The following is a 16302-nucleotide window of genomic DNA, read 5'->3' as shown; positions in this document are numbered from 1 at the left end:
CATATTTGGATTCCAGGTATATATCTCTCACTTATGGTGAATAGTACCTTCCTGCCCAGGAAAGATCAACAGTCTACCCAAGTCTAGTACTCCTATGGCCAGTTTCTGAAGCCAGGTACACATAAGAAAGCAATGTGGCAGCATCACATATAGATACTTTTGCCTCTCAAACTTGAATGGCCCTGCACCAATTTATAGCTAAATCAATGAGGGACAGGCTTTGGCATAAGTCAAGGGGTAGTGGGTGGGATTGTGTAAATAGTTACTCTGTGGGCACATCTACATGAGACGTTTACTGCGCAGCAGCGTGCCAGGCAAAAACTGTGCTAACACGGTACTGCACACTAGTATGAGGCTACTGTGCATCACGAAAACCCTGTGTGGCAGCACTACTGAACAGCAGCACAAGTTACTGCATGCTGATTTAGTACTTGGTTAACCAAGTACTAAACTTAATGAGCAGTAACTACAGCACATTAGTGAGCGTGTAGATGAGCCCATTGTAAATGGGGACAGAATCTAGCCTTTGCAATAGAAATTAAAGGACAGACGGGAACTGCAAAACATTTACAAATTTTGCTTCCAAGCAGAACACAAAATACATCAAGAGGCAACATCAACAAATAGTTACAAGTATTAATGTCTCAGAAGCTTTTAAAAGTACTCTCTCAATAGAGCCAAATCCTACATTTCTATGTATTCAACAGGAGTTCTGCCTGAATTAAATTTATGGATTTGCCCTGCAGGAGGGAAAAAAAAAAAAAAAGAGTTTACACCTATGATATAGTAGGTGCAGCAACATCTTCAGGGACATGCATGCAGGTCCAGAACACCCCGAGATTTGTATTAATTGTGCAGATTAGAAAATGAAGGCTACCATCCTGAGAGAAGCCAAGGGCTGTTCTTTCCACCATTTAAATTCTTTTTTTAAATATTTTATGAAAGGTCAGTAAGAATCAGAGTAGATCTATTTAAAATGAGGGATTGCTGTCTAGGATACTGGATACCTTATCGCGTAATCTACCTGACCACGAAACTCTGACGGTGAGTTCTTTCTACATTCAGAGTAGCAGTAGTAAAGTCACTCCTCCTATTTTTACTTTTAGAACAGTAACAGGCAAAAAAGATTAAAATGACCAATTAGTTTGTCTTTTGGATCCTTTTTCAAATACACAGTGGGTACCTACAGTACATCTTCTAGTGCTTTCTTCATTCTGGTTTTAAAATGTGCTAAGCTATTAGAGTTGTAGTTACTTCCTTGTCAGACTACTGCATTCTCTTATATATCCCCATGGTAAACTAATTTCCCCTATTTCAATAAGTTAGAAAGGAATGCATCAAGGAAAATAAAAGGAATACAGAAAACACTTTCGACTAACATGAAGAAGAATCCTCTCATCATGTGAAATGGCTAACTTTTTCTTCTTAAATGAAGTCTCTTAGGGAAAATGTATCTTCAAAGGATGCTGTCTATTTATACTGTTACTTTTTAATCTGTTCAGCTTTCTTCCAACCAATCCTCATTAATTATTAAAAGTGCATTTGTAATACTATTTCTTCCACTATCAAAGAAACCTGTACTGAAAAGTACCAGAATCTCAAATCAATACCAAAATCAAGCCAGTTTCAGTTCTCATCCCACAAATGCTAAATAACTCCCATATCTGTGGAAGATTTTTTCTACAATTGATTAATCCTTTTTCTTACAAGAAAAACGTAATTGTGCCCCCCAGTGGTGACACTCTGGTCTCTGCATAATACATGCATCAAGTCAGAGAGACGTTCCTGGCAATTAAGCAATGGAACGAAATGAGATAACTTTTTTATTGGACAACCACAAAGATTTATTTCCATTACCATTACATATTTTTAAAATGTAGTGGCTACCGGGGAATGTGAAGGTAATCATTTAATGTACTTCAAAAAATGAATTTAGCAAATGATTAGGGGAAAAAAACTAATTATTTACAAATACGTTTAGGAAAAAAAAGCATGCAAGATTCCTCGTTGACGATATCTTATTCTGAGTTCTCCATGTGTCCGTTTCAGATTCTAACACTGCTCAGATCCCCTTCATATGATGACTGTACTACTTTGTCAAATGTATAAAACTTTACTAAGATTTAAAATCTGTTATTAATCAGATGCCTTGCAAAAGCTATTTCAAGCTGCCAAAGTTTTATTCTCCATATTTTTAAATTCTGATCGTAAAAGTTTCCTGAACAACCATATAGTAGCTTTTCTGAGACATTCCAGTACATCATCTAGAGTTGCTTCTTGTTCTAACTTCTTGAGTAGCATCTACTTCTTCCAGATTAAATTATTTCCAATGAGTAGGGTGACACCTTCTGGTGAGAAGTTCAGCTACAGAATCCTCTAATGTTCACCTTGAAAAATGAAACATTTCTTCCTAAACCAACTCCTCCTCATCCTTCCTTTTCTTTCTTCAACTGAGCAGAAGCACACACCATGCTCGTGGCTCATAGCTGTATCTGGTCAATACATCATAACTACACATGCTTCACTTCCCAAACAAAGGGTATGAAACAAACCACTTATTAATATTAATTTTGAACATTTGTTTCTATGAACATTAATGATTTCAGCCTCCCTATGAAGTAGAGGAGTGCTCTACAGATCAGGAAACTGAGGCAATAGAGACTAATTGATATATTTCAAAAGCGGTCTCTAATTTTGATGTTCACCCACTTATTGGAAGTGACGATCATTTAGATCTCTTAAGAACTTCACTGATGTCCCCTGTAAAATTAGGTGACAGACATCAAAAGTGAAGGACAGAAGAATGGAGCAAGCAAAATAGGTTCTATTTCACATATAGTCCCATAGTGGCATGTCCAAGGTTACATTGTAAAATCAGCAGAGATGCAACAAAAGAATTCAGTTTTCCTATCTCCTCTCTCGGAGTAGTAATTACTAAGCCACTGTAATATGTGTAGCTACCACCCATCTTACTGGAGGTTCCTGACAGAGTTTCAACTTCCGAACAACTTGAAGTTAAACAAAATTAAACTATTTTTTCAGATTGCCCATGTAATTTGACATCATTCTGCCAGTCTGAACAATGGATGTTTTTGTGCTAACACTTAAAGGTCTGATATTCAACTAATCAGAAATACAAATCTAATTAACACTTTTTAGTATGCTCTTGCATAAACACTTCGCTACAAAAACCAGAATTAAGTTTTGAGAGTCCTCGTACTGTAAATTCCAGCTTTGTGTAATTTTAGAAATATTTCTTCACTGAGATGATTGCTCAGATGGTGAGGAAAAAAAACCACTGAATTTTGAGTTTCTTTTGAACCTACAGCTCTCTTAGTCATCATGCCACTTGGGATACCAGCTGGGAAACTTTTTTGGTCTCCTGATTATTTCTTCCTGCTGGATTTTTTCTGGGCATAGTGCGGTGACCACAAGGCAGCATGAGGTACCGGTATGCAGACCAAAATAAACAGGAAAAAAATCTCCTAAACATCCAAAACCACGGAAAATTCTAACAGCAATCTGTCCTCTGTGCAACCTCACGAGAGCTTCTCTGCCAATCCTGTAAAATGCCAACATAATTAAAGAATTAAATCTAACCACTGGGCAAAACCCACACTATCTATGTTTAAATTCCAGAAATTAAAAGAGAGACTTATTAGATCATCAGTCCATCCACTGCCAATGCAAACTAATTCACCAAAAGGCCAAGTATTACGTGCTGAATGTGGCTCTGTATGCCAGGTTTTTAAAAGAAAAATCAGCATGAATTTTTATATTCATACCTACAATTTCCACAGAAGGGGTCATACATTTTACTCTGCATCTACAGCACATTTTATTAAATACTGGCTCAGTATATGGCAATGGCAAAAATATGCTTATTTTCCATAATAGCTAATATTTTAGGATTCTACAACCTTTAGAAGGAATCTGGTCCACCATTCATGTAGGGAACAACGCACTGTATGGCTGCGTCCCTATTGAACAGGGGCATGCAGCTCCTGCAAGGAAAAAAGCAGCGGCCCAAATTTGTGCTGCTACTTTTTGCCCCAGTGCACGCCCCTGCATGTGGGGTTAGCGTGGGGAAAAATGTTCCAGGTGGGGTAGGGGAGGCTGAGGCCAGCACCTGGGTTGGCCCCAGCAGCCTTACCTGGGGTCCTGGGGCCCTCACGGGGTTCCAGAGGTGCATCTGGGTGCATGGAGCCTGGCCAGCAGCTGGAGCATGGCTCCGGCCGGCCAGGCTCCAGTTTTGGGCAGCACATGCTGCCGCCACATGCGCTGCCCTGCTTTTTTCTGGCATGAGTTTTTTTGACACCAGGATCTCCCAGTGCCAACAAAAACCCACCATGCTGCAAACTGGCAGCGCAGTGAACACCTACATGTGGCACGTGCAACCTGAGGCACTGCAGACAGGTCTGCAGAGCTGCAAACCGCACGTGCGCACTTGTCTGGATGCGCCCTATGTGTACAAAATAGCAATACGTCACCTCTTCAAGTCATTCAGGTTTGTACCAATTTCAGAATACGAAGTGTCATAAGAGTGTTAGGAATTTTAATTAAATGCTGTTTTTCTTTTTCAATATGCAAAGGAAAAAATGATGATGTTTAAGTTGTAGAACATTACACAAAGGGTTAGATTTTCCACTTTCCCCAAACCAGTATGTAAATTTGTTCACTTAACTTGAGCTCAAGTTTCATCTGCACTCCTGCTTGTCAATATGAAGCCTATATTTGCAAATGGAAATTGGACTGTGGGTTGGTTTGTTTATTCAGTCCTTTATTGTCTCCATCTTGTGCACTACTCATGCTAAGTACTTTTTACAAATAAAAAATTTACAAAATGTTAAAATAAACATGCCTTAAAGTACAGCATGGCTCCCTTCCCTTACTAAGAAGAGACTTGCTACCTCTTTCCCCTGACATAGTTCAGCATTTTGACTATTCCCCTCCCCCCTCACAAAGCCTGGGACAAGCTGCATGTCATAAACGTATAATAATTCCAAGTTCTCACAAATCAAGTTGCAGAGTACATAATCCTTCACCAAGGCTCTGCAACCAACACTCCCCTGATCACAGTGGGAACTTCTGGTTCAAGCAGGAGAGAGAGCAGCAGCACAGCAAGAGACAGTCTCAGTCTCAAAGGCAGATAGCAACAAACCATTTTGGCCTTCAGAGATCAAATTCAACATTGCAGTCAATTGGCAGTTAATGCAAATCACAGAATATGGACTGCGTACGCCCAGAGATAACTTTGTTTAATATGCAGATGGCTCCATTCTAGGCTAGCTCCGATTTCCAATGGCCCCACAGCTACAAAGAAGCTCAATCCTTTAATATTAAACCTAAAAACATATTAAACCTAAAAACAATATTTGATTTACAGCAAAGAAAATAAAAGTTTGTGATTCTACCATTACATTGGTTCACCAAGTTCTCTTATGTGGGTCTCAGTACACCACAAGGGGTATTTATACTGCCTATGAAGAACACTGGCCTCAAGTTGCAAACTTTGCCTTGTGTGTTTTTGGGTGTGTTTGAAACTGAAATGCCATTTTCAATGCCTCTATCTTATCAGGTTGTGAGTCAGATCAATTAATAGTTCATAGCAGCATTAAGAGAACCTAACAATGCAATATAGGACAGCAAGCAATGCACTGTGCGCATACCAATCATCCAGTCCTGGACCTCTCCTACAAAACTGTCAACATTCACAACAGTTTTATGGCATGTACTAATGTCCAGCAAAGGCTAGCCAGAGAACAGCCAGTTAAGACACATTACGCAGAAGTCTGAGCCCAGTGTACTGAAGGAGACCAGGTATAGTAGGATTGAATAGGATTTCTGTCATCAGTATTACCAAAACAAAGACACATCAAAAATATTTGTTAAAATTACTTTTATTAATCCACTTAACAGAAAGACATAAACATCAATAACTTATTTAATTGTGAAGCAACATGCACAGGAACGTACTCTATCATTTGTATATGCAAGCTGCTCTTCTGTTATTTATAAGAAATTGTGTGGAGCTTTCTTCCAGCCTCACCTTGTTTTTAAAAAGCTTGTAAAAGGAAATTGGTTATCAAAGCACAAGATGCAGAAAAAGAAAGACTCAGTTAAGTTGCTGGAAAACCTGCCTTCAAGTATGCCATATTGCATACCACCTCCACAGCACAGGAGAGATGTGATAAGAACAAGCAAAGATCTCATTCAAATTTGCTGCAGTTTATTCAAGATAGGAAAGAGAACTGAATAGGCACTGTTTTCCCATTTACCTCAAAGTAACAGTTTATATCAAGGACGCTCAACCCGCAGCCCACGGGCAAAGCCACATGATCCAGCCTTCAGGGCTCCCCTAAGGTCTGGAAATGCAGTGACAGGATCAGTGGCAATTAACGCTGCATGCTCCTTCTCCATCCCTGTGGGCCAGATGACCCACTGCACCCAGGATCTCACCTGCAACAATGGGGTGGGCAACGGGGTCCCATCAGGAACACACAGGGCTTCTTCCCTGATCCTGGCTGCACGGGGAAGAAGCAGGGTAGTGGAGCCTGATCCTGCACACACCAGGCTGGGAGTGGAGCGATGGGCCCAATCCCCCACGGGGCTGCAGCCACCATAAGGCATGGGGATCCCCCATATCCAGTAGATTCCCAATTGGGCCCCAGCCCTGTACATACCAGATCAGGTCCAGAGAGTAGATCTAGCCTGTGGACCCACCCTACACCATACATCTGGCCCACAGAGCAAAAAGGTTGGGTACCACTGGCTTGTAACAGTCTTAAATGACCAACATGTGATTAGACTAAACTTTTAATCATGTTCCCCAGGGATTGTGCTCCCTAGGGAAGACATTTCTGGTATATTTGTAATTTGCTACTGCATCAAATTAAAGAGGAATGGAACAGTGCTGGGGTGATATGACCCCGGCACCCGTTCCTGCCTGGGGCCGGGGGTCAGACCTGATGATCTGTTTAGGTCCCTTCTGACCCTAAGCACTATGATACTAGTGCTTTCACCAGTCCTATCTGGAGTGGTACATTGCCTTAAAACATTTTCATTCCATACAAATGAAGATGACACCATTAATCATAAATGTCAGGATACAGAAAAAATAGTCTAGTGCAGTGAGACTGTGAACCTTGAAAATCTACCTCTGTCTCCCAACCTGCACCCTATTCATATATTCAAATATTCCCTTATCTTTACAGCCATTTATTATTTACTGTTAAAGTTATATCTATTCTCTTCTACTAAAAGGTAAAATTTCTAAATTCATGTGCATTCTTGGTTTATTTAAAAAATGTAACCTAGCAGCTAACCACCAATACTTTAAATCCAGTCAGGCAAACATAACCCTTATGAAGTGCCATCCTAATCATTTTTCATAGGAGAGCAACAAACGATGAAGACATAATTTTCATAAGAAGTGTTACTTACTTGCTGACTTCCTTATACTGTGCTATTTCCTCGATATAAAGGAGGTCATGCAACCGTGATTGATAGTTGGTCTTGGTCAATGATTTGTCCAGGACAGACTGTGTAAAGAGTTGGTCAGCAGACAGAGGAATTTGGTATCTGGTAAGAAGGCTCTTCTCCAATTCAGTAGTTTCATTAGGCTCAAATTCTACAATAGTCTTAGAAGTAGAATCCCAACGCTTGGCTGTAGTTAGTAGCTGTTGTCGTGCATGCATCAGGTATTCAAGATCTGCATGTGGATATACAAACCAAGAAAGGAATTAAATGCGCGTTCTTAAAGATCATATACAACTGACAATAATAAGTGGGAAATGCTTGATGACTTCACATGGTCTGCAACAGCTTCTGCATGTAAATTAGAGAATAAGTGTAAATTTACAGGCTAAACTTAATTTTTAATTAACAGTACTTGATTTGTTTTTTCAAAGAGTAGGCAGCAGTAGTAAAGTTACTCTGCTATCTTAAAGAAATAAAGCTGAAGGTAAGATGCTCCTTTGTCCTGAAGAGTTTTCATAATTCCATGGTTGGGGTGAAGCACCGCCCCTACTTCAGAGGACAGACATAGATGCACATGCAAGAACATAATATTGTTCCTTAACAGAGAGCAGCTAGAAAAACAAGTAAGGGAAAGCACCTTTATTATAATACTTTCAAGTCATTATGCAATACCCTAGCAAAAAGCCATAAACTTTATAACTATTATATAATGTAAGTGGTAAACCCCGTTTAGTGGCTTCTAGCACAGTGAAGGCCAACGTTTTCACACATGTACCACAAATTAGCTCCGCAGCCTACAAGTACCACACTGATTCGCTTTCCCTGCCCAATCTGCTGCTCTGCCATCTGTTCCCTGCCAGGTGCTGTTGTGATGCTTGCCCCCTTCCTGATCTCCTGTGTGGCATGTGTGCAGCATGTGCTCTAGCGTAATGTTAAAATGAAGTCCTGTGCTAAGATAACACTTAGGTAATGCATTCTGAAAACAGTTTGCATCACACAAACGTATATTTTTATCTTTTTCTAGCTGTTATCTTTATACTATAGCCTCAGAAAAACAAAAATGAAACAAAAAAATAAAGCATTTTTCAACCCCTGCAATTTTCATTAACGCTGTGAAATTCAACGGAAGGCAAATGCTATATGGAGAGCTAGTTACAGATTTCATATAATAGTACTACAGTGGGAATTAGAAGTAGCATTTTAACTCTGCGTGAGTCTTAAACCCCAGATACCAGAGGAGCGCTTGTAAAAGACCTATACCCTCAAATAAAATTCTTCATTATCTTTGGTCAGTCTTTAACCTAATGAGATGAAATAAGTAAAGTCTGAAGGACATTTAGCCTGTTTAACAACATAAATCTATAGTATTCTCTAGCCAAAAGAAACAAGGCTGTCTTACCTTTCAAACTATTCTGCCATGGCTGGCGAAAAACAATAGATCTTTTTAAGAAAAAAAGTTGCTGCATTAAGATGTGGATGAGAGAGTAGCTAATTTTACTCTGTCTGAGATCTGCTGGTGGGAATGGGACCTGTAAGGAGTCAGTTGTCTGATTCTGAACCAATCCAACCCCCACATCAACTTTGGAGGTGCTTTAAAATGTCTGCGGAGAATCTGCACAGCAGAGATCCAGGTCATCATACACGGTTTCTTCAGCAGGCGCCCTACAGTGGGTGAGGTGGAGGTGGTGGGTCCTGACACAGAAGCGAGCATTATCAGTTACATGCCAGGAAAGAATATTCTCTGCTGGTCACTTATGGTTCAAACTGTACAACAAAGTGAGAGGGTGCAAGAAAACCTGGCTCAAAAAGATCTCATCTTCTATCTTCCAGTGAGCATTATGGATCCAGATGCTTTAAGGTTCTTCTTCTTGTGTCCTTGTCATAAACTAGAAGTTTTTGCAGAATTCGGCACAAGCAGTAGCTCTTTCGGCTGCTGCAGCGAGGTTCTGCTTCACACAGGTCTCACCAAGGAGTTGGCAAACAAGCCAGTGCTCCATGGTCTGCACGTCACCGCACTCACATATATTCAGGTCATTCGATCATGTTTGTTTTTGATCTTCCAGTTTGCATCAATGTCAGCCTGGGAGGGTGTGGGCAGCAGAGTTCCCCAGGGCTAGGTCCTTGGGCCGGTGCTGTTCAACATCTTCATTAGCGACCTGGACGAGGGGGTGGAGAGCACCCTGTTCAAGTGCGGTGATGACACCAAGCTGGGGCGTAAAGGGAATACACCGGCAGGCAGGGACCGCATCCAGGCAGACCTGGATAGGTTGGAGAAGTGGGCGGACCTGAACAGGATGCAGTTCGACAAGGACAAGTGCAGAGTGCTGCACTGGGGAGAGGGAACCAGCATTATGGTTATAGGTTAGGGGCTGACCCTCCCGGCAGCACAGGGGCAGAGAGGGATCTTGGAGTCAGGATTGAGTCCAGGATGAATATGAGTCGCCAATGCGACGAAGCAATAGGCAGAGCCGACCGCACCCTGTTCTGCATCGACAGGAGCATCACTAGCCGGTCCAGAGAGGTCTTGCTGCCCCTCTATGCGGCGCTGCTCAGGCCGCAGCTGGAGTCCTGTGTCCAGTCCTGGGCGCCGCACTTCAAGAGGGACGTGGAGAACCTGGAGAGGGTCCAGAGGCGGCCACTCGTATGGCTGGGGGCCTCCGTGGCCAGCCCTATGAGGAGAGGCTGAGGGACCTGAATCTCTTCAGTCTCCGCAAGAGAAGACTGAGGGGGGATCTTGTGGCTGCCTACAACCCTATCAGGGGCCAGCAGCAGGGACTCGGGGAAAGTCTGTTCCCCAGGGCCCCCCTTGGAGTCACCAGGAACAATGGCCACAAGCTGAGGGAGGAGAGGTTTAGGCTGGATATTAGGAAGAACGACTTCACTGTAAGGGTGGCCAGAGCCTGGAAGAGGCTCCCCAGAGAGGTGGTGCTCTCCCCTGCCCTGGAAACCTTCAAAAGGAGACTGGACAGGCACCTGGCTGGGGTCTTATGACCCCTCCCACCCCCAGTGCTCCTTCCTGCCCAGGGCGAGGGGTCTGTCTAGGTCCCTTCCCACTCAGTGATTCTATGATTCTAACGTTTTCTGAAAAAATTATTTTAAGGGAGGCTATCAAGAGGGTATAAATAAACCTCTTCCTGCACACTGAAGCATATTAACTGCCATCACTGAGCAAGGAGAGAAATGGGCCCGGGCCGGGGTGGTTTCAGGGATTTCAGAGAGATCATCATTTGACAGTGAATGGTAGAGATGTTTTCCATCACTGGAAGTCTCACATAACTGTTTTCTGACTGTTATGACAAAATACACACAATGTACCTTTCTTAAGGCATATCCTGTGCATTTTCAGTACATGGAAAAGTAATCATTTACCCATTACTTGTAACTTTTCTACAAAAAGTTGACCGTCCTGAGCCACCGTATAGCTACACAAGAGAAGACACTCTGTTACTATTTAAGATACTATGCATTAGGGGCTGACAGTCTTTTTCAATATTTTGTGGCTGATGTTTGAAAAGCATTTTTCCGTAAGAACTCTACATACTATTTCACGACCTATTCACTTCTCAAAGGGACACTGTAGATACAAATTAATTTTAAAAAAGCAGTAAGGTGCACTTCTTACTTCTTTGCTGGTCCATATGCTGTCTACACAGATTGTAAACCTTGCAAAGCAATGATACTGTACTTATATTCACTTGTACAACACCTAATGCATTTGTGGTGGTAGATTAACATAAACAGTGATCTGATGGGAGAACATTTTGATCTCCCCTCTATGCACAGAGATGGAACATCTCACAAAGAGGGACCAATAGTTGCCTTTGGAAGTAATATTCTTCTTAGCCATCCATGCTTGCATCTACTGTTTCACTGTGGGTTTCCCTGCCCTACTCCATTAGTAGCAATCAGCCCTGTGCAATCCTAGTAGTTTAAAGTGACAAGGACATAGGCTTCTCCAAAGATTATTAGTTCTGACTTCACAAATAAATTATTGCTCTCTTGGTCTTAAACAGCTCTACAACCCAAGGACACCAGCTCTCTGCAAGTTTACTGACTTCAGAAATTTGTCAGCTGTGATTAGTCACCCTCTTACTGCTTGTAAGCTGTTTCTCATCCTTAGTGCAACACTCTGCTCATGGAGACATTGCGACTTGTGTAGTTTCCAACTATAAATATTTGGGTTGTCTCGAAGAGCAGTTCATCAACTATGGCATTTGCTATTTACATTTTCTCTCTGCTGATGCTATAAATGTAAATCTGTTCTACGTACATAATGTACAGAAATAGCAAAAAGCAACACCTGTATCTGTAGCCAAGCCCAATACTGAATGTGTTATAGTGTTTGCTGTAACATACAATTATCACTGCTAATAAAAAGGTTTTAAAAGTTTGTATCACTAAAGACTAAGGAAATATCCATTTTCTAGATCACGTAAGCATATCAGAACAGGTCTGTGGAAGTTGGCAAAGGAGTCTGTTCAACAAACGTATCTGAAAGGTAGCTGGAAATAACAAAAATAGTTGTGAAATCATGAGCTCTGTCCAAAACTGACATTGATGCTCCTCCAGCTGTTTGAGAGATGAACTCTTCTTGGGACTCCCTCCTGGTGACTGACAGAAATGCCAGAAAATCAGCCTTCTTGAAGAGATAACATGCTCTACATCAATGAGTATCGTCTGGCTATCTCCCAGTCATAATCCATTTTGGTTTCTCCTCATTGGCAGCAGCTTTGAAAATTCTGGTCTGGATTTAATCAGTTTCATAAGAATTACTATTAACAGAGGTAACACCGAGCTACATTTGTCTACTGCCTTCAAGAGAATATTTTGATAAATGGTTCTGTACTCTGACTTACAATTCTGGGAAATGGATTTAATGGACATCCAGAACAAAAATCAATGCTCTGCTCTTGGTTCTGCAATACAGCAAGTCTTGACAATGCAAGTCCTCTTATATTGCAAAGAAAAACATTTCCATTAATTTGCAGTTAAAGCTGTCTCTGAGCAAGGTAAAAACAACTAAAAATAGTGTTGATTACCCTTTGCCTAAAAGGACAATTCTTTATCTCATGAAAAAATAATTCTTCCTGGAGTGTTCTTCTGAAGCTAAACCAAATCAGCATGTGGAGAGCGCTCTGTGCAAAACAGCAGCCACAGGACCACCAGCACTCCTGAGCAACTCCAGGAAAACGAAATGCTAACTATAAACAGTGACAAATGACTCAAAACTGTGAAGGAAGAAAGACTTTAGAGATCTTATTTGGGAATTTTTACAGAAGAACAAGTTAGCCAAAGAAGAATTAGCAGCACATCATTTTTATTTGTTCAAAAACAATTGGAAATGATACTAGTGAAGTGGAACTGAATACTAAACATTACTGTCTGACTCCAGTATTCAGCTGTTTTAAAGTCTCAAGCAAAGGAGCTGAAAGCACTTCCCTTGGGAAACTCTGACAAAAGCTATTAAATCTTACTTTCAGAAAATTCATCGTTCCTGGTTGCATCTCATCATACTACTGAAAATATATTTCTCTCTCCTTCTGGTGTTTGTAGCTTTCAAATCTTCATAAAGGATTATTGTGGCCCATCCCAGCTCCTTTCTTGTTGCCAACTGACACATATTTAGCTCTTTTAATATTTCCTCACACATCAATCCCTCCTGAGCTCTGATATTTTGCCCTTTTGCTTTGAACTTCTTCCAATTTGTTGACATCTCTCTAATAATGAGGGGCCCAGAACTGAAAGTCCTGGTTTCCTGTTTGTAAATGACAGGCATAGACCAATGATGTAAACAGCACACAATGGCCATGGCAACACACAATTCCATTTTTAAACTAAACACATTAAAAACATTATTAATTATTTCTTCATGTTCACATACTTCATAACACCATTAATGACTGCCTGGGTTACAAGCCTTCTTGGTCTCTGGCTCTCAACTCCTTTAACCAATCATTACCTGACAGCAAATGTTCTTCTCAGAGGTCTGCCACAATTAACAATGAGATATTAGACATGTTCTAATACAGAAATTCTTTATTTCCACTACTTCATTTTTAGATCTAACACATTGTTCAAGGCTGCCCTGAAGTCAACCGGAGTTTTTCGGCTATGAACCAGATCCCGCGTGGACAAACTCTCAGATACATGATACCAATGACATTTTAATTTACATGAGGATCACAGACCTTACCTACTTGTAATCTTCAGCTTGTTGTTCAAGGACTTTCTGTTATTTGGTATTGTACCTGCAAAATGTATTTAAAATGCATACACCTCAGATGGTCAAGCTGCATGATGCAAGGATAGACAATGTTACCCTCCAATAACTTCTAGCACCTCAACACAAAGACTCCAGGTAAGATCTCAAGGCCACATAAATTGGTATAGTACCATCCACTCCAGTGGTGCCGTGCCAGTTTAAACCTACTGACAATCCTGCTCATGATTTATGTTTATCTATGTGAAGGATTTTATTAGATGATGATAAGCATTCATTATCTGTTAATACATAACTTGTTCCCCACAAAAATATAAAAAGGAAAAAAAGTATGGCGTATTATATTTTTCCAGGATTTTATGAGTTCTTATGTTAAAACGATAATGCAAAAAAAGCATAAATCACAAAAAACTTATATACTGACTAATGAGCAGTACAGAAAACATTTCTGAGTTTCAAAATAACCACTGAAAAACCCATGCTTTTAGACATTTCTATGTAGTTTGTTTGGTAAAAAAGAAAAATATCTCTGAATTACCTTCTGTTGAAGCAGCATCAATCATTACTCGTTGCATGAGAACTGGTTCCAACCCAAAATCAAACACTACAGTTTGGCGAAAAGTTCCAAAGATTTCGGTGTTAAAGGCTATCGTGACTTTGTATACATAATGATCTATTCCATTCTGGGCCATCTTTCCTCCTATCCATTCCTGACAGTTTTCTGGGACTTCTTGTGACACCTGGGTAGTGCTGTCTCCAGCAGATATTGCAACGATACTGAAATGAGGACGATGGGCATCATAAAGCAGTGCCACTCGATACAGCATTCTTGCAGGCTACAGAGAAATGCAAATATTGAAGTAACTGTACAATGAAAAAATGAAGTTAGTTAATGAAGTTAGTTCTTCATACATCTTCAGATTACAGGAGCCTGCAAGAGGTCTCAGCTTTATCAAGGAGACACAACTGAGCTCCTACACTTTTCAGAGCACAGCTCTTACTATCCCATAACTCCTAGCAACCTACCCAATCATCACCCCAACGGGAGTAAGAAGAAATAGACAAAAGGTGGGGCCCTCTCCAATCAGAACCATTTTAAAAGAAGCATTATGGACTGAAATGCTAATAGCAAAAAAGCAAAAGGAACATGGTCTACATGCCACCACAAGCTTGTTTTTAATGTTTAATTTCTTCTCAAAAGGAATCCTACCTTACAAGTGAGAACAAACGTCCATGTCTGATGAGACTTTTTGGTGGTGACAGTAACCGATAGTTCAGGATTATGCTCTACTCTCACTCCTTCTACATTTTCACTCAGCTAAATGCAAAGAGAAAAAGATAACATTAAAGTCTACAGAGAATGACAATCTAGATGACGTTCATGCTAAGTTAAGGTCTTAGAACAGAAAACCTAAAAGAACTGTTTTCTAAATTGATGATTAACTTCAGTAAAAGCCTGTGCAGGATCCTAATATCAGAAGTGAAGCCAAGTGAATAAAAAAACCAGTTAAATCAGAGATGCAAGCAAAAACATTAAAATTTTAACTCAATCTTAATTGACTGTGTATACACAAAATAGAACTATCTTGAGAGAACAAACATAGGACCAGATTTTAAAAGGCTTTTACCCCGCTAATCAACTTAGTCATGTTAGTCATGTCTAAGAAGCAGAAAGTGATTTTAGTTGGAAAAAAGGATCTGAAATAATAATGCCACAGACTGTATTACCAGAAGACCCAGTAGTCTCACTGACTTCAATGACAGCGCTTCAGATGCAAGGAAAGCAGACCCAGATTTACTATTTGTTAACCAGGTTAGGTATTTGACCAGCCAAATAAAGTTAGGTCAATTGACTGGTCAAATATCAACCAAAAATTGTCAAAAATTGCCAATGATACATAGAAAATTGCCAATGATACACAGAAAAAGCACAAATTTTCCATTAAACGTGCCAAAAAACAATAAAAATCATATTTATGTCAAGAAAACGCCAAACATTTAACTTTTTTGTAAAACTGTTATAATCTTTGACCAGTCCAAAAATATGCAGTCAATTGACTGGTCAACTGACAATATTTGACCATTCAACTGACCAGCTAGCTAACCCTATTTGTTAATCCTTTTGCTAGCATGGTCACAAACTTCCCAGATTTTAAGCAACAATAGATGGACCGAAAACTCCTTAGTATCAGTGGCAAGTAGAGGTGGTTGAATGCTGGAAAAAAATGTTCTTTGAAATTCCAAACAGCTGTTGGGTTTGATCACCTGTGTACCCCTTACTTCTCAGTATTCACAAATACTACATAAACCAATGAGTTTGAAGACTGGCTGTTCTGGCACCCAAACCCCTGCAGTTGCAAGCAAAGGAAGAGTGTCCTGCAAAAACAAGAGCATTTCCATTAAGCCCTGAAAGCTTCACCACTTATTGTTCTCCAGTTTAAAAAGCTCCACCATCCGGTCAGGAAACAGGAAGAATGCCATAAGACTTGGCTTACCCATCCTGTACTGGGTACAGTAAATATGCAGAGCAAACAATCTGTGATCAACCCACAAACTGCAATTCACAACCTCTTTACTGAATTCCTAGAGAAAAGGGCTGCATT

At 40.5% G+C, this 16302-nt stretch overlaps 1 protein-coding gene across 2 annotated transcripts in view; it reads right to left on the bottom strand.

Moving 5' to 3' along the window:
• HELZ (helicase with zinc finger) overlaps positions 1-16302 on the bottom strand; it is a 170273-nt gene that overhangs the window by 117104 nt on the left and 36867 nt on the right. For both annotated transcript variants that reach the window (XM_090059492.1, XM_090059493.1), the window contains exons 9-11: positions 14910-15017; positions 14238-14535; positions 7444-7711 (exon numbers count right to left, since the gene is read on the bottom strand). In XM_090059492.1, coding sequence (XP_089915618.1) covers positions 7444-7711; positions 14238-14535; positions 14910-15017 — 674 coding nt within the window. The remainder of the gene's footprint in view (positions 1-7443; positions 7712-14237; positions 14536-14909; positions 15018-16302) is intronic.

Source organism: Crocodylus siamensis, chromosome 8 (assembly GCF_052110815.1).
Source record: "Crocodylus siamensis isolate JL-2025a chromosome 8, ASM5211081v1, whole genome shotgun sequence".
NCBI classification, from domain to species: Eukaryota; Metazoa; Chordata; order Crocodylia; family Crocodylidae; genus Crocodylus; species Crocodylus siamensis.
Note: the sequence above shows the minus strand (reverse complement) of the source record. Positions and strands in the feature narration are given on the sequence as shown.